The 20,906-nt window shown below is 57.2% G+C and overlaps 2 protein-coding genes across 2 annotated transcripts; one reads left to right on the top strand and one right to left on the bottom strand.

Annotated features, from left to right (window-relative positions):
• Positions 1-121: 121 nt before the first annotated feature.
• GAPDHS (glyceraldehyde-3-phosphate dehydrogenase, spermatogenic) lies at positions 122-9,583 on the bottom strand. Its single transcript, XM_027617876.2, has 11 exons — positions 9,429-9,583; positions 6,839-6,995; positions 6,029-6,125; positions 5,672-5,778; positions 2,982-3,072; positions 2,770-2,888; positions 2,335-2,416; positions 1,872-2,023; positions 1,547-1,709; positions 397-494; positions 122-311 (listed from the first exon to the last, which is right to left on the bottom strand). The coding sequence occupies exons 1-11, from the start codon at positions 9,493-9,495 to the stop codon at positions 239-241; spliced, it is 1,206 nt and encodes a 401-aa protein (XP_027473677.1). The 5' UTR covers positions 9,496-9,583; the 3' UTR covers positions 122-238.
• A 3,926-nt stretch (positions 9,584-13,509) lies between these two features.
• Positions 13,510-18,079, top strand: SBSN (suprabasin). The gene is made up of 5 exons (XM_035725028.1): positions 13,510-13,830; positions 15,160-15,405; positions 16,815-16,880; positions 16,989-17,033; positions 17,916-18,079. The coding sequence occupies exons 1-5, from the start codon at positions 13,543-13,545 to the stop codon at positions 17,937-17,939; spliced, it is 669 nt and encodes a 222-aa protein (XP_035580921.1). The 5' UTR covers positions 13,510-13,542; the 3' UTR covers positions 17,940-18,079.
• Positions 18,080-20,906: the final 2,827 nt, after the last annotated feature.

Raw genomic sequence — 20,906 nt, 5'->3', positions numbered from 1 at the left:
AGCAAGGCTCGGAGGCAAGGCGCGGTGGTCCGCGCGCGCGTGCGCGCGCAGGTCGAGCGGGTTTCCGTGCGGGGCGCGCCGTGACCCCGTGGTGACCGGCGCAGAGACACGGGCGCGGCTCTGAGCTTTCTGCGTTTTTTATTTCACAGCGGGGCACCCTCCTTCCCCGGGGGAGGCGACAGCGGGCACGGGAGATACGGGTTCCCGCCCGGGGGAGCGGAGGAGGGGCCATCCTGCTTCACTTGTGGCGGCTGAACATGTAGCGGAGGAGGTCCACCACTCGGTGACTGTAGCCGTATTCGTTGTCGTACCTGGGGAGGGAGGAGGCGGGTCAGGGGAGTCCCTCCAGACCGCTCCTGGCCCGCTCCCCACGCCCCCGGGCCCCTCCCCCCTCACCAGGAAATGAGCTTCACGAAGTTGTCGTTGAGCGCGATGCCGGCTTTAGCATCGAAGATGGACGAGTGGGTATCGCCCACAAAGTCAGTGGAGACGACCTGGGCGTCCGAATTTCAAAGATAAGTGTGGGTCGCGGAGCAAGGGCCTCCAGGAGCCCAGGCCCCGACTCTTAGGCACATGGGCACATCCCTTCATCTACGATATCTGGTGGAGCCCTGCTTGTGTCCAGGTTCTGGGGACGGTGTGAGGAAGGCACGCGGGGGCATTGCCTGCGGCCAAAGGACGAAGACCGCAGACACCCTGACGCTGCACCAGTGCACATGCTGGCAGTGATGCAGGTCTTCGTCGTGATGGCTGGCCGCATAGAGGCCCTCTCGGAGGGCACACGGTGAGGCTGGGTCTGGATGTCTAGGAGGATCTGGTCACCTCGGGCCCTCCGCAGTGCCTGAGGTGGAAGGAGCTACAGCACAGGGGCCCTGAGGGTTTGGCCTCAGTGGTGTGGTGTAAGGCCACAGAGGAAGGTTTTCAGCAGTGGGAGGATGTGATCTGCTTTCCTTAAAACAAGAGGTCCTGGTGGCTGTGTGAGAGCGGAGCTGTAGGAGCTAAAGCAGAGACAGCACCAGAGGGTGGCACGACTGGGAGCAAAAGCATGGTGACATCCTTTCTTCACAGGGAAGGCCCCTGGCCATGCCTTGCCTTGAACAAGGGTTGAAAAAGGGGAGCCATTGTCTTGTTCACTAAGCTTGTGAAGTTTGAGCACCTGCTGGGGTGCCAGGCCCCCGGACAATCAATGGCTGGAGCCACTGAGTCCCAAAGCCCCTGCTTTCTTGTGGTGTACATGCTAGCAGGGCCAACAGGGACTATGGAATGAAATTTCAGGTAAGGGAAAGGGCCAGAAAGAGAATATCTTACTGAGGACAGAAACGGAAGTAGAGACTTGGAGGAGGTGAGGGCAGATTATGTGGCCACCTGGAAGAAAAGCTACCCAGACCAAAGCAACAGCAAGTGCAAAGACCCTGAGGCAGGAAGAGCAGACCTTCCCAGCCCTGCAGTCCCTGTCTTGATACATGGTGAGCAGCTCTTTGGCAAGTGGAAAATCACGTTTCCTCCCCAGAGGGCTCCTCCCAGGATCCCCCTCCTCAGCCCCTACCTCATCCTCGGTGTAGGCGAGGATGCCAGCCATGGGCCCTTGGGCTGCTGCTTTTATGGCGTCTTTGATGGCCTCGTACGAGGTAGGCTGGGCCAGGCGGCAGGTCAGGTCCACAACAGATACGTCTGGGGTTGGCACCCGGAATGCCATTCCTGTCAGCTTCCTGGAGAATCCCACATTAGGGGTGGGAGTCAGAACCCAGGACCTTTCCATCCATCCCACGTTGTCCCTGCTTTCCCCTCAATAGACACTTCAGGGATTGGGGGCCAGTCCAGTCCTCCTGGGGTGTACCCTTGACCCTGGTTGCAGCTTTCTGCCCTCATACCCTTTGAGGTCTGGAATGACTTTGCCAACGGCCTTGGCAGCCCCGGTGGAGGCTGGGATGATGTTCTGGTGGGCACCCCGCCCGTCTCGCCAGGCCTTCTTCGATGGCCCGTCCACTGTCTTCTGGGTGGCAGTGTAGGAATGAACTGTGGTCTTGGGGAAGAAGAAGGCCGAGGTGAGGCCTTCCTCCTCCGAAGCTCCCCTGCCTCTTTTTCCCAGGCCTGAGGTGGTGACCCAGGTGTGGAGGCTGGTGGGACCACCACCACAGACCACAGGAGGGCCATGTGCAGGCCAAGGGTCCAGCCCTGTCTGCAAGTTGCCCGGTGTTTTAAGAGACTTTACCACTTGGCTCTTCCTCCCGAAACCGTCTCTCCTTGTTCACCCCACACCCTAGGCAAGTCCTGGGAAGGAGAGATAGAGTTTCCCTGCCACCCCTCCTGCCTTAGCCCCTCTCTCCGACTCACCATCAGCCCTTCCACGATCCCAAATTGCTCATGGACGACCTTGGCAAGGGGAGCCAGGCAGTTGGTGGTGCAGGAGGCATTGCTGAAACGGTGCGGGTGTGCAGGGGCACTGTGAGCTGAGTCGCAGAGCCAGCCCTGCACCCTCCCCTCCCTCTCGGGTGATGCACACAGGCCTGGTTTTGTGGCAGTCAGGATGGGGATGAGCGGGATCACTGGGGGTGCCCCAGAGGTATGGCTGGGGAAGCTCCCCAAGCATGTCCTCCGGGAGTCCTGCTGTTCTTACAGTTTCAGGGAAATGTTAACGTGAGGGCGTTAGGGCTTTGGGAGGGGAGGTGTGAAGCAGCACCAGGGGTCTACTGAGTGGGGGTGAAGAGAGGGAGGCCGGCATGTCCTGTGGGTGCCACCCACACACTTCAGAATGTTGCTGCCCGTTACCTGACAACTTTCATGGAGCCCGGATTATAGTTCTTCTCGTTTACTCCCATGACAAATATGGGCGCATCGGGTGAGGGTGCAGAGATAACCACACGCGTGGCACCTGCCTCGATGTGGTCCTAGAGGAGGAGCACAGGTGTCAGGGGCCCCTTCGAGTGCCACCTCCACATGCCTTCTCCGCACCCAGCCCCGGGCATCTGTCCCCCACTTACTGAAGCCTCCTGTAAGGACAGGTACACGCCAGTGGACTCAACCACAAAGGGGTTCCCGACAGACTTCCAGGGAACATCTCGGGGCTGCTTGCTGTGGAGGGGTGGCAGCGCCCATCAGTCTGCCTGCACGGCCTGGCCTTGGCCGTCATGGCCTTCACTGTTCCAGAAGCTGACCAGGCGCCTTCCTGCCTGGCCGGCATCCGTCTCTCCCTCCGCCCCCCCCCCCCCGCCCCCGCCCCCAGCCCAACATCGTAGCTGTTGGATTCCACCCTGCTGGTGTCCCCTTTCATCACTGACTCCGCCTCGTGGGCCACTTTTCTCTTCTTGGCCACCCCTACTGTGCCTTCCTGACTCAGGCCTCTGCCCCCCAGGGGGACCATCCCTGACCGCTCCCAGCCAGGTTGGGCCCGCTCTACCCATGCTGCCCAGAATGCACCCCAGGTTGGCAAGGCCTGTCCTGCTGCTTCTGGTCCCCGGCCCTGGCAGCCTTCCCACCGCCCTCCTTGCCCCTCCTTACCACGCGGCTCCTGCACCAAGGTCCTGCTGCCGGAGCCTGGGTAGCTCTCTGAAGACACACTGCAGCCCCGGGAGCAGCTCCCCGGGGGGAGCGCTGAAGCCTGAGGCAGCGCCCGGGCCGGCAGTGGATAGTGGTTTACATTGGAAAGGGACAGGAGGGCCGCCTGGGTGGCCAACTCTCGGTTTTGGCTCAGGTCATGATCTCGGGGGTCATAGGATCGAGCCCCGTGTTGGGCTCCCTCTCAGCCCGGAGTCTGCTTGGATTTCTCTCTCCCTCCCCCTGTTTTTCTCTCTCTCAAATAAAGAAAATAAATCTTAAAAGAAAAAAGAGGGAAAGGAGATTTTGTTTCCTGTTTGAGAATTTCACATTTCTACTCGATAGCAAATGTTTGTATTTGAAACATCAAACATCTAGATGTTGCTGTTTTCTACTTGGCTTTAGCCAACAAGCAGTAAATGACTTTTTCCCCTCACAGGGTTTATCACAACAGTGTATGTTCTCTGATGATTTGTTAGCATCTGTCTTGTCTTCTAGACCACTGTATGCCACTGAGCCTGCTCCCGCCATAGGGTTTCAATCAATGTTTGTGGGTTTTGTTTGTTAACCATTCTACACAAGTTTACTGAACACCTGCCACGTGCCCATGTTCTAAGTGCTCTACCTCTATTGACCCCTTGAACCCTGGTGACCTGAGGAGTAAGTACTGTTACTGGCATTTCTCAGAGGAGCCAGCCCCAGGGCAGAGGGGAGGGGAAAATACAGCATCCTAGATCCCAGCCCCTTCTCTAGGCTCTCCTGGGCGCTGCCCTTCTGCCCAGAGGGCTGTTTTGAGGATTCTGTTCGTTCATTCTTCCAGGAAGTATTAAGTCTCCCCAGAGTCTGCGGTGCCCAAAGTAGTGATAGCGACACGAAGCGAGAGGGCCCTCCTGGCGAGGAGGCTGTGGCTTTGTGGGGAATGCCCTTCCCAGTGTCCCCACACACCTGTTACCACCGGCTGTGCTCTCTGCTACCGCTGTGGGGGCTGTGAGCATCATCCCCATCAGATGCCCTACGCAACTGAGGCTAGGACAAGTTCAATCTCTTGCCCAAGGTCACCCAACTAGGAAGGGGTGGGGTAGGGGTAAAGCATGCAAGCAACATGGCTTGTACCGAGTGCCCGGAGAACTCCACCGCTAGGGACGGCGGAGCGCTGCTGGAGTCACCAGAGATGGCAGCACGTGGGTGCAGGGTGCCCGTTGAGGCGGCAGCTGTGTGGGGACCGAGAAGGCAGGGAGAATGCCCCGGGTGGCAGGAGCGCCGGGCCGAGTACCGAAAGGACAGGGGATGGCTGAGCAGCTCCGCTGGGATGGTGTTTGGTGTTCAGATTCCAAACTTGGGTCCAGCAGCTTCTCATCCGCACGGAGTCTCCAGTCCCCGCCTCCACCCGCCCTCCCACTCCCATGTGCAGCGCTGAGCACCTCATCACAAGCCCTCCTGCCCACAAGTACAAGCCGCGGGGCCGGGAGAGACTGCGCCCCAGGGCGAGCGCGCGGGGGAGTGCGTGTGCGTGGGAAAGTCGCATGCCGCCCGGGGGCCAGCGGTGGCTGCTAATTCACATTAGGAAGGTAAAGTACGGTTCGGGGATGGCCGGGGTTGGCCGGAGTGGGGGGGATGACATGGGAAGGCAGGGGGGCAGCGCATGGTGTTGGGGGCCCCAGCAGGAGCTGGGATTTTATTCATGAGGGGATGGGAAGCCGTTGGAGGGTTTAACCGAGGCCAGTTGATGTTTTTAAAAGGCCTCTGGCTGCTGTTTAGGGACAGAGTGGAAAGGGTTGGCTAGATGGCAGTGCCATTTCCTGGGGAGGGAGGTGACTAGGTTTGGGGGTTTAAGGAGAATCAGAAGATGAGCGTTAAACATACTGAGTTGACATGCCTGTGAGAAAACATGTACATGTGTATTAAAAGTATTTTGAGTAGAGTGGGACACCTTTCTAGATTAGTGCTTTTTTTTTTTTAACCATTTTAGGGGTCAGGGACTTCTTTTCGATCCCTGTCTGCCCCAGTACCCAGAGGCAAGCGCGCACACAGTTTTGGGGGGTCTGGGCTCAGGCCTCCGCCCCCCAGTGTGAGAGGTTGGAATCCCATTCCAGTCCTCCGCACAGCCCCAGCGTTAATCTGCTGCAGGCATGCTTACCACTGGAAGACGCTGATCTCCTGGTTGTCCACCACCAGTTTTCCGTTCCTGTACTCCACACTCCCCTTGTACCGGCCATGGGTGGAGTCATATTTAAACATGTACACCTGTGGGCGACAGGAGGGCTCCCAGTCTTGGGTGGCCAAGGGTACCCCAAGGGGTACCCTAGGGAGTACCCCCCCATGCCCCGCCGCCGCCGGTGGTGAAGGTTCCACATGGCAACCAGGAACCTTCCACGGAGCTCTGCTCCCCACTCTGAGCCGAAGGCAGACACTCAACGACTGAGCCACCCAGGCGCCCCTCTGCTCCCCGCTCTGGCCCCACCTTTCCCAGTTCTCCCCTCTGCTGGCCGCTCACCATATATTCCGGGTCGATGAATGGGTCGTTCACTGCCACCACCTTAACACCCTTCTCCATGCAGGCGCGGAGCACCAGGCGACCGATGCGTCCAAATCTGTCCAGGGACAAGGGTGGTGGGGGTTGTGCTCAGAATCCTCACTGCTGGCAGGCAGAGGAGGGGATGGAAGCGAAAGGGATGACGGAGGAGGTGCACCCTCGGGGGCTGGGGGGGACTCCTCAGTCTGGGGAAAGAAGGCAAAGTGCGGGCACTGTCCTCTCTTGCCCAGATGTCCTCTTCAGCCTCCTACCGCTTTTCCTGCTTCCTCTAACCATCATCGCTCCCTCCTATTCCTGACCTTGTAGCCTGGATCGATCCTCTTAGAGCTTCAGGTCAGAGTATGTCACTTGGCCTGAACACCTCCATGGCTCTCCATCAGTAAAACCAGATCCAGACTGCTTACCGTGCCTGCCAGCTTCCCACCTCCCTCCCCCTTCCTCCCTGGCTTGCTCCGCGCATACACTGACTTCCTGCCCGTTCTTTGTGCACTGAGCTCAGAGCTGGCTACCGCCGCACTCCCCGGTCTCACTGGACTTCCACACTGTTCACGACATGCATCACTGAACTGTCGTGTTCCTTCTTTGCTGTCTTCCCACCAGAATGTGAGCTCTCTGAGGGTGGAGCCCTGTCTGCCTTTCCCCTGTGTTTCCTAAGGGTGGGCAGACTGAAGGCACTGTTTGGTGAGAAATGGGGGAGATGGCCCAGGCAGCCACCAGAGGAAAGGCCGGGCCCTAAGACTTCAGGAATGGCTCGCGCTAGGGCCAACTCACCCATTGATGCCCACTGTCAGCTTCTGAACCACAGAAGGCTTCGTAGGTTGAGGAAGTGGGGATTCCTCCTTGACTGGCTCAGGTTTGGGCTCTGGCTCAGGCTGGGGCTCCTGCTCTGTCTCAACCTTGGGCTCTGGTGGGGGTGGTCCTCTGGTCACTGTTGGGGGTTGGGTGGGGGCAATGAGTTGTGCCATCACAGTGGGAGAGAATGAACCATTTTGGCCACCCAGAACCCGTTGCTGGCTCCTGGCCCCTGGCGGCTAACCATCTAGCTGTTTCCCCAACCTACCTGATCCACACAATGAACAGGGGGTGGGCTTGCTTTAAAATACCAGTGCCAGGGCCCCTTTCCCGGAGGGTCTAACTCAGTGCACATGTCTTTTTAACAATCACTTGGGGTCATATTGTCTGTGCCTCAGTTTCCTCCTCTGTAAAAGGAAGATGATAGCACTTCTCTCTCAGAGTCACTGCGATGATTAAGTGAGGTGATAGAGGTAATGCGTATGAGAGAGTCTAGGAAACAGTCCACTTACATGAGTATTTCAAAGATTGTTTCCCAAACTCGTCTGATAATTGTTCCAACCCAGCGGACCCCAAGCTGTTATGATAAGAACCCCGGGGTAGGCCTCTTCCCAGGGAAATCTGACTCAGTGGGTCTACACTGAGGCCCAGGAATCCTGGTTCTAAAAGCACTCCAGGTGATTCTTATCCTCAGAGTAGTTAGGAAATAGAGGAAACCCACAACAGCTTCTACCTCTCCAAACGTACACACTCCCACTCCCGGACTGCATTCGAAACCCCCCCGCCCGCCCCGCACTTGGAGGTGTGCGAGCCGGGCTGCCCATAAGGGCCTGAGGCGAGGAGGGGAGACGTGGAGGCCGCAGTTGGGGGGGGGGTGCTGGCCAGCAGACGGTTTCCATCTGGGAGGCAGGCCTGACTCTCACCCCCTGCTCAGCCGCCTGCCAGCTGTGTAGTCCTGAGCAAGTTAATGACCTCTCTGGCCTGTTTGCTGGTGCCACGTCTGACCTTCTGCCCGGGGGCTACTGTGAGGACTCAGATTGCACCACCCAGTAGGTGCTGACGTCAACAGAGGGAGGAAGTTGCTACTAAGAGTATTTGTGAGGAAGAGAGGAGAGGTTGGAGTGGGGCTGGAGGTGGAAGGTGACTGTTGCTCTTGGCGCCAGGGTCAGAGGCACTGGGAGGTGGTGGGGCTAGAACCATGGGCCAGCTGGCCTGTGGGTCCCCCTGACCTCCAGGGGCTGCCTCAGACCACGTGGCCTGAGCCTGGGCTGTGGGTTTCCTGTGGCAATACCGGTTCCTAAAGGTATTATGAGTGTTTCTTTGCAGCAATGGCCCCGTGGTTTTGGTTACCCTAGGATGTTTGCGTTCCTGGGGGGTTTCTGCTTCCACTATCAGGAAAGGGGGAGATTTGTCCATGGGGGTTGAGTGGGAATCTGAGCCCACTCCTCGACCTTTCAAAAGAAAGCTCAGATGGTTCTCCTCTCCCACCGTCCCCCAGGCTTCCTCTCTCCTCCCAGTCAGTCAGGGGTGGGGTGCCTGGGCTGGAGGAAAGCTGCTGCACTAGGAAGAGCCTGAAGGGCTTCAGTGATGCAGCATCACCTGGTAGGTGAAACGAGAGCCCAGGCGCCCTCTCCTAATTAGGATGCCGCTCCCATTTCCTGGGCGCCGCCATGGGCTAGGTGCTGTGCGGAGCTCTTGGGTGCACCAGCTCACTGAGTGCTGTAAGGCATGCGCTAGAAATCCACCATACAGAGGGGAAACCGAGGCCCGAGGTCACAGAGCGAGTGCTGAGCAGGGAGGAGGTTCGCAGCCGGGGCGGGCGCTGCTTCTTGGGGGTCCTTCCCCCCGCCCCCGACCCTGGCGTCCCGCCCACCCCGGCCTGCGGCCAGTGCGGGGGCGGCGAGGGAATGCGGGTTGCCCTCCGGGCCGACCTGGGTTCACCCGGCTGGTGTGTGTGTGTGTGTGTGCGCACCTCTGGCTGGATGGGGTAGGGCTGCCCAGTGGGGGCCAGCAGGGGACTCCGAGTCCCAACTCGGCTTTTCCGGTGCTGAGAGCCCGAGGGAGGCGGCTTGCGCTCTCTTACCTCTGGTGCCCGCTCCGTGAGTGGGGACAGTAAACACACTGGCCTCCCCGGGGGGTTGTGAGGCTTCAGTGCGCGCACGCCTGGAAGGTGCTTGGCGCGGCCCTGGCAGGTTCCCAGCGCCCGAGAGGACAAAGCCCACCAACCCCCAAGCGGCCCTTTGGCGCTGGACGACGGGAGCGTCCATCCCCAGAAATGCGCCCTCGTAGACGCGGCTCCGGCCCCTGCTTCCGTCCTCCCAACGCTTGCTAGCGGCGCCAAGGCAGGTGGAAACCCGCTCCCTGGCCCACCACCAACGCCACAGAAACCACTCGGCGGGCAGGGCAGGGGTAGGGAGGGTGGGGCGCGAGGGAGGGAGGGAGGGATGGGGAGCCTCAGTCCGCCTCCTGCCCCCTCCCTCGTGCACGCGGCGAGGCGGGCACGCGCGCCGCACGGGCTCCGGACCGCCCTGTCTCTCCTTCCCCGGGGTCGCCCCGTCGCCTCCCTCACCCGGGCACGGCTGTCGCAGCAGCTGGACAACCGTGACATTGGTGAGGACGATGTCGCGTTTCGACATGGCCTAAGGTCTCATGGCCTAGCCGCCCGGGGACCGCCGCGATGTACTGAGGCGCGGGGCGCTCGGGCTAGTGGGGCCGGAGCTTCTCGCCGTGACGTCACAGTGCCCGGTGATGTCACAGAGGCGGCGGCCAACAGCGTGACGTCCGCGTGCCAAGCCCCACCGTCCCCAGGCCATTTACACTGGTCCTCAAGGCCCTTTTCTCTCCCCCTCCCCTTCCTTCTCCCTGGCTCTGGGCTGCTCCTTGACCCTCCTCTGGCTAGTTAGCTACCCTGGCTGTTTTCTCTTGCCTGGAAAGCCCTGCCCTGTCCTTGCTCGGGGGCCTCCCGGTTTCCCTCTGGTTCCACCCTTTTAAGAGGGGCCCTCCTAACTCCCCACGTAAAGTTCTCTCCTTCCTCCATTACTGTCGCCGTGGCCTTCACCCCTCAATCTGCTCATCTTCCAGAAGCCTCCTCTGACTTCCCTTCCTGGGTTAGATGCTCCTGTGTCAAAGCTACTCCATGGCTACCCTCTTGCCACATTTTTTGTTTTCCTCACAGCATATGTCTCTGTCTCAAAATCATCCTGTTTATTCGTTTTCTTGCCAGTTGTCTCTGCCCACCAGACTGTAAGCTGTCGGAGGGCAGAGTGCTTGTCTACCTTCACTTTTGTATCCCAGTGACTAGAAGGTTTGGCGCCTGTGGGTGCTCACTCAGACGCCAGAATGCGTATATAAATATCGCTGCCTCCCATGTCTTCCGACTCCCAATCTTAAATTTAAGTGACCTCCAAGCCAGATCCTCTCACCGCACCTGTGGCTTTTCAAGTAGTTTGTCATGATCCACTTATTGATTTACATGCTCATTGTGTCCCGTTGTTCAGCACGGGGCCTCTGCCGCCGCCTAGAACCGTGCCTGGCACAAAGCACCTTCTGGGGAAGAACAGGACAGATGGCTCTTTCCTCTAATGCATGGGGGTGGGGGGTTGGGGGGGTGGTGGAGGCTCGTTTGCACATCTGTGATTCACAGATAGGCGCCTTCACCTGCAGGGCTGGCTGACACACAGTTGTGACCAAGTTTTAGGGGGTGTGGCGGTTTGTGCCAGGAAGGAGTCATCATCCCGGACAGTGGTATGGAAGCAAGAAGGGGCAGAATGACATAATCTCCTCCTTCCCTAAGTCCTCACGGGAACTCAGTTCGCCAAGCACCCACAGTGGGACAGGGTGAGGGTGAGGCTCTCCTGCTTGGATGGTCCAGAGAGGTGGAACTGAAAATACATCGGTGTACAGATGGGGAATTTCAATGGCCCAAGACCAAAATGCAGGTATTAATTAAACAAAGGGGGACAAACTTAATACATGTGATGGGGGTTGGGAGGAGGCGGGGCGTGGAAGAGCACACAAATAAAACCAGGACTGAAAGGGGCTCGATTTTGTACAACTTTACAATAATAGATGTGAAAAGCCAGATGCAATTAAAAATTTTCTTAGAAAATATAAACGATCAACCCTGGTGCAAACAGAAATGGCAAAGCTGAGCGAGTAGGCCAATAACAAGAGAAGAACCGGAGTTAAGATCTACGCTCCCCGAGGCTGATTCAAATCCAGATGACTTTATGGGCAGGATCTGTCAAAAAGCATGGGGAACTGGTGCGGATCCTAACCAGAGCAGGGAAGCCGGGTGGCAGTCCTCGCGCGGAGGGGCTCTGGGCAGGGCTCGTGCTCCGAGGCCGCGCAGGCTGGCCAGCACACTTCCTGGGAGTGCTCTGTGGGAGCGCCCTGATGCTGGGCCACGGAAACCTCCTCCACTCGCTCTGGAAAAGCAGCAGGCTCACGTTACCCAAACCAGCGGGGGGCGGCAAAGAAAGGACAACTCCAGGCCAATCTCTTACGGGGACAGATGCCAAAGTCCTGAATCAATCAGTGGCAAATGGGAATTGGATCGAGAGGGACCGGGGCTGGCAGAAGATGGCGGCATGGGCCGAGAGAGGGGTGGAAGGAGAAGATGGGAGTACATTTCAAAAGGAGAAACCCCACCTCTCCATCTCAGGATGGATTAGGACTCGGCAGGTCACCACCCACCCTTCCCCACCCTGCAATCCCCTGGCATGGGAAACTCCCTCATTTGGGCACTGGACAAGGGCAGGAGAGCCACACCTGAGGCTGCCCAGGGATTTGGCTTTGTCCCTGGAGCGTGAAACTGGGAAACAGATTTAATGAGCTCAAGCTTGGAGAGGTGGCATGATTAGTCACCCTCTCTAGGCAGTGCCTAGAAGTGGCAGAAGCTCCTGGGTCTCTGGGCCTGGGTGTCCAGGACCTGGAGTGGAAGCGTGGGTCCTCTGGCGGGAGTGGGCCTGGTCACCCTCGTTTGAGCAAAGCCTGAAAACCCATGCAGATTCTCACCACACCTGGGGAACCCACACACATACCTCTGTCACCCCGACCAGCTCACACCCTACACATTCCTTCCCACCTGCAATCCCACCTCCACCCCCTCTCTGTCTCTCCCTTTGGCACCCAAACCCAAATATCTTTCACCCCTGCACCCGACTTACCCACCCACTGGGCTCTTGTTCTTCTGGTCTTGGCCGGCTTCTAGCCCCAGAGAGCTACGCTGCCACAGACCTCCCAGCCACCACCTGTCCTTCCTTCTGATGACCCTCTTCATGCCCAGGGTAGACTCCCAGCCGTTCCCCTCCAACCCATGCCACCATGTCAACGCTTGGGGCTTTAGGTTGGGACCGAGGAGGCCCCAGGGGGAGGAGGGAAGGAAGGATGAGCCCCTGGCCTCCAGCCCAGGTTCTGGCTGATAGTCTCCTGCTGCCCCAGGTCTTCAGCCCCTCCCCGTGGCTGCCTCAACCGGCTTTTCAGGAGACACTGCGTCCTGTCCCAGCTCATGGCAATCGGTCCTCTGCCCTCGCCCAAGGTCTGGGAAGCAGGAGGCCAAGGTCCCGGCTCCAAAATCTATAAGCCTCCCCGAGGGGCCCCAGGCTGCTCTGGGGACCCAGGCACCCTTCTCTCCAGCACCCTCTGAGACCCGGGCTTGGCCTGTCTTCCCTGGGCTTCCCTTAGCAAGCATACTATGTGTACTTACATCCCATACCTTTTTGGAGTGCTTCTTTAAATCCATCCATTTGTTCAATCTATAAATATTTACTGAACCCCAGGCAATGTTCTAAAAATTGGGGATACAGCAGTGGCCAACACAAAAGCCCTGTCCTCTGGAAGTTTACAATCCGATAGGTGAGGCAGACAGTATAAAAGATAATTTTGGATCGTGGTAAGTGCTTGTAAAAACAAAACGATGATATCACCCAGGATAACAGAGACGGCCAGGGATTTTTTTTTTTTTTTTTTTTTTTTTTTTTTTTTTGTGGTGACATTTGAACCAAGAACAGAATAAGAAAGAACCCACCATGTGAAGATGTGAGTTCTGCTTTCCAGGCAGAGAGGGCAGCATGTGCAAAGGCCATGAGGCGGGAATGAGCCCGGGGTGTCTGAGGACCGGGGAGAAGACCCGTGGGGCTGGGACGTAGTAAGCGTAGGGGGGTGTCAACGAGAACAGTGACAGCAAGGTCTGAAGACTCCCTCAACTCCCCAAGAGTGCTCTCCTCCCCCCTGACTGAGCCTCCCATCTTCCTAGACTTTTGCTGCTGGGGAAACTGGACCCTTCGATCCCCTGAGAGGAGTGAAGAACTAGGCCTGGGTCCTGGGGATGGGGGTGACTGCAGGTGAGGTTGGGAGAGAGGAGGCCTGGATAGTGGGTGAGGAATGAAAAGAGGGGGTGGTTGGAAGGGCAGACATCTGGGCTTTGGGGTGGAGGGCCTGAGCTGGGCAAGGAGGAAAGATGACACGTGAGTGTTCTCCATTCATGACTCACCTTCTCTTCCTCCTCCTCTGCATTGCTTAACTCAAGCTCCCTGAGAAATACCTCCCTGACTGGGGACCAAGTCAGTGCCTCACAGGGGTAACTGAGTCATGAGGGGTGGAGAAGAGAGAGGGAGGTAGAGTATAAATAGCAGCTTTGCTTCTCTGGCTCCTCTCTGCATCCTCCCCACCCTGCCAACAACATGCACCTTGCCAGTTTGGTCAGCTCCTGCTCCCTCCTACTGCTACTGGGGGCCCTTCCTGGATGGGCGGCCAATGATGACCCCATTGAGAAGGTCATTGAAGGAATCAACCGAGGGCTGAGCAATGCAGAGAGAGAGGTGGGCAAGGCCCTGGAAGGCATCAATAATGGAATCACTCACGCTGGAAGGGAAGTGGAAAAAGTTTTTAATGGACTTAGCCACGTGGGGAGCCAGGCCGGCAAGGAACTGGACAAAGGCGTCCAGGGGCTCAACAACGGCTTGGACAAGGTAGCCCATGGGATCAACAGTGGCACCGGACAAGCAGGAAAGGAGGCAGAGAAGTTTGCCCATGGGGTCAACAATGCTGCTGGACAGGTTGGGAAGGAGGCAGACAAAGTGATTCAGGGGGTCCATCATGGGGTCAACCAGGTGGGAAGTGAGGCAGGGAGGTTTGGCCAGGGGGCCCACCATGCTGCGGGGCAGGCTGGGAACGAAGCAGAGAAGTTTGGTCAGGGGGTCCATCATGGGGCTAACCAGGCTGGGAAGGAGGCGGAGAAGTTTGGTCAGGGGATCCATCATGGCGTTAACCAGGCTGGGAACGAGGCGGGGAGGTTTGGCCAGGGGGTCCACCATGCTGCCGGGCAGGCTGGGAACGAGGCAGAGAAGTTTGGTCAGGGGGTCCATCATGGGGTTAACCAGGCTGGGAAGGAGGTGGAGAAGTTTGGTCAGGGGATCCACCATGCTACTGGGCAGGCTGGGAACGAAGCAGAGAAGTTTGGTCAGGGGGTCCATCATGGGGCTAACCAGGCTGGGAAGGAGGCGGAGAAGTTTGGTCAGGGGATCCATCATGGCGTTAACCAGGCTGGGAACGAGGCGGGGAGGTTTGGCCAGGGGGTCCACCATGCTGCCGGGCAGGCTGGGAACGAGGCAGAGAAGTTTGGTCAGGGGATCCATCACGGGGTTAACCAGGCTGGGAAGGAGGCGGAGAAATTTGGTCAGGGGATCCATCACGGGGTTAACCAGGCTGGGAAGGAGGCGGAGAAGTTTGGTCAGGGGATCCATCACGGGGTTAACCAGGCTGGGAAGGAGGCGGAGAAGTTTGGCCAGGGGATCCATCACGGGGTTAACCAGGCTGGGAAGGAGGCGGAGAAGTTTGGCCAGGGGATCCACCACACTGCTGGGCAGGCTGGGAAGGAGGGAGACAAAATAGTCCAAGGGGTCCACCATGGAGTTAACCAGGCTGGGAAGGAGGCGGAGAAGTTTGGCCAGGGAATCCACCATGCTGGTGGGCAGGCTGGGAAAGAGGGAGAAAAAATAATCCAAGGGGTCCATCATGGGGTTAACCAGGCTGGGAAGGAGGCGGAGAAATTTGGTCAGGGGATCCACCACGCTGCTGGGCAGGCTGGGAAGGAGGGAGACAAAATAGCCCAAGGGGTCCACCACGGAGTTAACCAGGCTGGGAAGGAGGTAGAGAAATTTGGCCATGATGTTCATTATGCTGCAGGGAAGGCTGGGGAAGAGGGAGACAAAATAGTCCAAGGGATCCATCCTGGGGTCAACCAGGCTGGGAAGGAGGTGGAGCACTTTGGCCAGGGAGTTCACCATGCCGTTGAACAGGCCGGAAAGGAGGCAGACAAAGTGGTCCAAGGGGTCCACGATGGGGTCAACCAGGCCGGGAAGGAGGCAGAGAAATTTGGCCAAGGGGTCAACCACGCTGCTGGCCAGGCTGGAAAGGAAGCGGATAAACTTGGCCAAGGTGTCCACCATGCTGCTGGCCAGGCCGGGAAGGAGGTGGACAGGTTGCAGCAGAATGTTCATAATGGGGTCAACCAAGCCGGCAAGGAGGCCAACCAGCTGCTGAATGTAGGTGAACAGGGGTGGGGAAATGGGGAGAAGGGGCTGGGGGAGGGAGAGGTTAAGCCCTTGGGACATTTGGGTAGTCCATGTAGCCTTCATTCAGTGAAAGAAGCTTGGGGAGCTTTATGATCACGTTCCCTTTCTTCCTCTCCATCTCCTTACAAAGGAGCTGGTGCTCTGCTGGTCAGATGGGTCACACCATCTTGTCCGCAAAGCCCTAGATCAGACAGTGAGAACCTTCGCACTTCAGGGAGCTGCCCTCCTAGTTGAGGAGGTGTAAAGACAGGAACATGAAGCCTCTCCTGGGGAACAGGAAATGATTACTGAGTCAAGATCTTGTGCAGTGCAAACAGAGCGAGTGTTGAGAAAACCCAGAGCATCAGAGTAAGCATGAGGAATGGCTTTGGGAGATAAGCCCTCTTCTGTTTAATTTTCATAACAAGCCTCTGAGGTAGTCAGGGTGAGGATGTTGACTCCCCGATTCTCAGATAAGGAGATAGAAGTGAGTTTTAAGGGGATTTGCCAAGGTCAGGTGGCTAGCGAGCAGGTCTGGCCAATCACAGGTCAGGGTTCTTTGTCTCCCCCCCTCCCCCCGACACTGCTCCATCAGGGGAGGTCTCCAGGAGGATTTCTGTAGAGGCAACAAATACTGGAGGCCAGGGGGAGGCAAGGGGCGCCATTCACAGCGGGCCAGAAGCCTGACCCCTGCCTGCCTCAGTTCCCCACTCTCCAATCTCCATGAGGAGTCTTTGGGACACCATCTGGAGGACTGGCCCAGACCCGGAAGCCGACAGCCACGCGGGCCGCAGGCAGAGGACCCAGGGCTGGGTGGCTGAGGAGGAAGGGACTCCACAGGAAGTGTGCACGGCAGAGGAACGGGCTCTGAGTCAGACGGCAGGCTTCACTGGGAAGGAGTCAGGAAGGGGAGGTTTGTTATGGGATCCAAGCTGGCCCTAGCAGCGGCAAAGGCACGGCTGAGTATCTGAGGGGAAAATGAGGTCAGGGATCAACCGAAGTCAGGGACCAGGCCAGAGGGGGTAGAGACGGGGTAGAGCTGAGGTCGGGGCTGAGGTTAAACTATGGTTCTAGGGTTTGCGTGGGTCGTCTGGGTTCCCTTCCCAGTTTCCATTCAGGCCCTTCTCAGCGACTGAGGGCGTTTCATTCACTGAAATAAAAGGGAATTGGGGGAAGACTAGTCAGGAGGGGCAGACATCCTTCCAGGCTTTTCTTCCCGTCTCACAGAATTCCCACAGTGACATGGGCTTTGGGTTTTCTTTCTGGGTAATGAGGGGGTAGGGGGTTAGCTTCTGCCTCCCACCCCAGCCCCTAGAGGGCGGCAGGTCACCGGGGAAGAGGAACCTGCGAGATCCTCAAGGGCTGAGGGGTTGTAATGACAGTCTGGGCTTCGTCCGCAGGGCACTCACCCAGGCGTTTCCACCGGCCAGCACGGAGGGGGCGCAACCACAACAGTAGCATCTGGAGTAAGTTCCCCGGGGGCACAGCAAGGACTCAGTAGGGGGAGGGAAGGCCGCCCTACGATGGCGGTGGGATGGATTCTGGGGACCAACCCTCTTGCCCTTGAATTCTAGGCCTCGGTCAACAAGCCCTTCATCAACATTCCAGCTCTGTGGAAGGTGAGTGCTGGGAGGTTTCAACTTTCTGCTCTCTGTCTCTGGAGAGAGTCTCAAGTTCCCTTCCCACTGCCTGTCCACGGATAACTTCACTGTGGACACACTCTCAGCCTTGCAGACACCATCCAACCTGTTTCCCAGCTCTGGCCTTCCCTTTCTTCACCTGCTCTTTGCCCCTTACACCCTGTTTTCCTCTTCCGGCTGCTTTCCATTCCTGCTGAGGCAAACGCAAGCTGGCAAAACAGACCCCCAGAGGCCAGCGAGGGAGGCGCGCTGCTGAAACCATCCCCTCCGTGTGCTCACCGCTTCTCATCGGATTCCCTCCCTACCTCAACCCACCGTGGGGCCCTCTGCTGCCTTATAGCAGTATGCTGGGGGGTGGGAACCTGCAGCTCTGGGCTTTCCTTGGCTGACGGGACTCCCCAGTAGAAAGCCTCCTGGGGGACCCTGGTCCCTACCCTGGGCGCAGAGCAAAATCCTAGCTTTGCAGTTTTCTCTTTGCATGTAGTGCATGGCTGCATGAGCCTGGGGCAAAAGGAGGAGGGTGTGGAACAGCCCTTGTGGACCGTGCCCGGAACCCAGGGGCACAGCCTTGTTTATTCCTGGGCTATGGGGGTGCCAGGGGACCCTCTGAGGCAAAACAGACAAGGCTTCTGGGCCCCTCCACAGGGCCCTGGCACCTCTCCCTGGGAGGGCTGGCTCCCTGTTCTTCCTGAATCTAGGAGCCACTTTGCTGAAGACATTCCGCAGAACATAGGCAACCCCTAGGGCCTGAGAAGCTAATGGCCATGTCCCCCCTCATTTCCCTAGGGGACGTGAGGGCAGAGGTCTTGGTCCCCTCAGGGCTGTGTTCCCTGCATTCATTTCCTCTCTCCTCTCTTCCAGAGCATCGCCAACATCATTCCCTAAACTGATGCACTGGCCTCACTCAGCAGACTGACATTCCTGTTGTCATACTAGCTGAAATGACCCGGAGGAGCTGGGGGCGGGGGGCAGATTTCCTGAGTCCCGGGAGGGGGCTGTACTGGGGTTTGTGAATAAATATGACACGTTATACTCTCATCATGATCCACTGTGCTCCCCGAGGAGGGGTGGGTGGGGGGAGGCTTCTCTTTCCTTGCTATTCTGTGGAAGGAGCTGGGGGCTGATGCACAGGAAGGCTGGGCTGGAGATTTCAGGCAGGTCAGATGTAAGAGGGCGCTCACGGGGACAAGCCAGGCTTCGCTAGTGGGCAAAACCCGTGCGTGCTTGGTACTAAGGGGAGCATCTGTGCAGAGAAGGCCACTTCAGGCCAGAGTGGGGGCAGAAGCACCAGCGAAGAGAATGGCGGGAACCTAGATGGAGCCCAAGGGGGTAGCATCCTCGTTTGGGGGGTGTGGCACCAAAGGAATAACAATGGTAACTTGTAATTGTTGTGCAATGCTGGGCTCCCTGCTGGGTGCTTTCCACGCATGACATCACTGAATCCTCCCCCCCCCCACCTCCTTAGGTAAGAGGTTCTGTTACAGAGAAGCACATGGAGGCTCCCGCAGGTTAAGAAACATGACCAAGGTCACATAGTCAGGAAGTGGAGGGGAAAGGACTTTGAGCGACAAAGCATATTCTGAAAATACGGTCTTTTCCTTTTGGCATCAAGCAGTGGGGAATGGTGCAGACAGGAAAGGAAGAAGCTACGTGTGGGAGGTGCTTGCATGGGGAGGAGCACCAAAGGCCCAGGGGGAAAGCACCCTGGTGACAGGAGGGTGGGCCTCCTTAAGATGGACAGGAAAGGGGACACAGAAGGCCCGGTTTTCAGATGCATGACAGCAGCGACTGTTCACTAAGCACTAGCTAGCTTCCAGTACTGTGTGAAGAGCTGAAACCATTTAAGCCTCTCATAACCCAAAGGCAGAAGCCCTTTTGTGATCCCCATTGTATGGATGAGGAAAACGGAGGCTCAGAGGGCCCAGGGCCCTGGCTGTCCACTGCCAGAACCTGACCTTTCACGGTTGCCTAGAAAGTCTCTAGAAGGCTTGCCAAGCACCGGTCTGTGTGCCGGGAGGTGTGCATTCCTAGTAGGACCATGTACCTGTGGGCAGCTTCCTTCCCTTCTGGGGGCCACAGTTTCCTTCTGTATATGTGTGTGCTTGTGTGTGTGTGTGTGTGTGTCTTGGGGGGGTTGTCTGCAGGGGAGGACTGCAAACATAGCTTCCGACACCAAAATTCCATCAATTGTGGGACCAAAAATAGGAGGCCCAAAATTGCCCTTGGGGAATTTACAGGCTTCCCGGGGGATACAAGGTGCATAAACAGAATATGAAAACAAATATGAAGCAATGCATCGAAAAGAACTAGATGCCACCAGGAGGGGTGGGGGTGGGGGCTGCATGTGTACAATAAAGGTGACGCTCCCGAGACTTCATGTTCACTGCATTTTTCCTGATTTGTAGAATACCATCATTTTCACGACCTATGGTCCTTCCCTTCCCCTACGATATTTTAATTTGAAAATATTTCAAACGCACCATAAAGATGAGGTTTATAGTGAATACCTGCGTAGCCACCCCTTATAGTCTACCATTAACAGTTTACTCTCCTTGCTTGATCACACGTCCATCTGTCACATATCTACCCATGCAGCCACGCATCAATACGTTAAATGGCAATTGTCCATTTCCCGCATTTTAATGAACAAGAAGCATTCATTCACATCACACATTTATTGAGGGTCTACTCTGTGCTGGAGCTCATTTCATACAAACTGGAGTCGTCCCTTCTGGAAAGGGCATATTCTAGGGAATCTCTCTTTCCTGAAGTAAAAGCTTTCACCGATTTTATTTGTACGCACATTTTGTTGCTGGGTTTACTTGGATGGGGGTCCTGAAAGTGTCAAAGTGATATGGGATAATCCTATGGGGGTGTGTGTGTGTGGGGGGGGTGTCAATCTTGGGAGGCTTCTGGAAAAGAACTTAGCCGGTTTTCAAGGGTAAACGAGGCCTGGCTCACTTCTGTCTCGGGGTCCGGTGTGCACCTCCGTCCGCCAGGAATATTCTCTGTGTCCCTCTTTCCCCTGTGCCAGTGCTTCCTTACCCTGCAGGTGTCGGCTGTCCTGACCACACCACCCAAAGGGCCACCTTTCTATTCTCTGGCCTGGCACACTGATCTTTTTCTTCACAGTGCTTATGACAATGTGTAATTATATATTTACTCATTTAATGTCCATTTTCCCCCTAGACTAACATGTTCCAGAGGAGAGGCCGAGGCCAGGCACAGATGGCTGGCAGCTAACAGAGGGGAGGCTCTCTTTTATTGGGTGCTGACTACGTCTGTGCTGAGCACTTACAGACAGGTTCATTCCATCCTCTCGAGCTCCCCGTGAGCCAGGCACCATGATGGTTCCCCCTCCCAGACTGAGGCCGCCCAGCTAGTGAGTGGTGATGGCCCGGCTCCTCCTAGTCACGAGCACTTCCCAGCTGCTGGTCTCTGCTGGTGGCCGAGATGGCTGGCCTCCCTGGGACCCTCGGCGAGGAGGGGGGCTACTTCAAAATAAGTCCTCTTTAAAATTAAGTTTCTGCCTTCAGGAGGTGTGTGCGTGCCTGTGTATGTGTCTCGCAATTAAACTGCCAAGCAAATACTCCAACATCAACGTGCCCACCACTAGCAAGAACACATAGTGAGTGCACAGGAGCGTGCCAGGCATTGTTCTGAGCACCCCGCCAGGATTCCCTCACTTCACCCCTGCATTCCTGCCTCTGATAGACAAGGAAACCGCTGCACAGGTGGGTTAAGATCGCAGCTAGTAAGGGGAGGAGTCAGGATCTGAAGCTCGGCGGCAGGATAGGTACTGCGCACAGGTGGATCAGCAGATGCCAGCTGGAGGCTCGGGATACCACCGAG

The sequence above is a fragment of the Zalophus californianus genome, chromosome 17, assembly GCF_009762305.2.
Source record: "Zalophus californianus isolate mZalCal1 chromosome 17, mZalCal1.pri.v2, whole genome shotgun sequence".
Lineage (NCBI taxonomy): Eukaryota > Metazoa > Chordata > Mammalia > Carnivora > Otariidae > Zalophus > Zalophus californianus.
The sequence above is the reverse complement of the archived record's forward strand: the minus strand, read 5'-3'. Positions and strand labels throughout refer to the sequence as shown.

Excerpts from the sequence above, each read along its gene's own strand:
- GAPDHS (XM_027617876.2), bottom strand. The coding sequence starts at position 9,495 with ATGTCGAAACGCGACATCGTCCTCACCAATGTCACGGTTGTCCAGCTG. Across the intron at positions 6,126-6,838 it reads CTGACAGTGGGCATCAATGG|ATTTGGACGCATCGGTCGCC; the intron begins GTGAGTTGGCCC and ends GTCCCTGGACAG. Across the intron at positions 2,024-2,334 it reads GGATCGTGGAAGGGCTGATG|ACCACAGTTCATTCCTACAC; the intron begins GTGAGTCGGAGA and ends TTCTTCCCCAAG.
- SBSN (XM_035725028.1), top strand. The coding sequence starts at position 13,543 with ATGCACCTTGCCAGTTTGGTCAGCTCCTGCTCCCTCCTACTGCTACTG. Across the intron at positions 13,831-15,159 it reads TCAACAACGGCTTGGACAAG|GCCGGAAAGGAGGCAGACAA; the intron begins GTAGCCCATGGG and ends GCCGTTGAACAG. Across the intron at positions 15,406-16,814 it reads AGGCCAACCAGCTGCTGAAT|GGCACTCACCCAGGCGTTTC; the intron begins GTAGGTGAACAG and ends CTTCGTCCGCAG.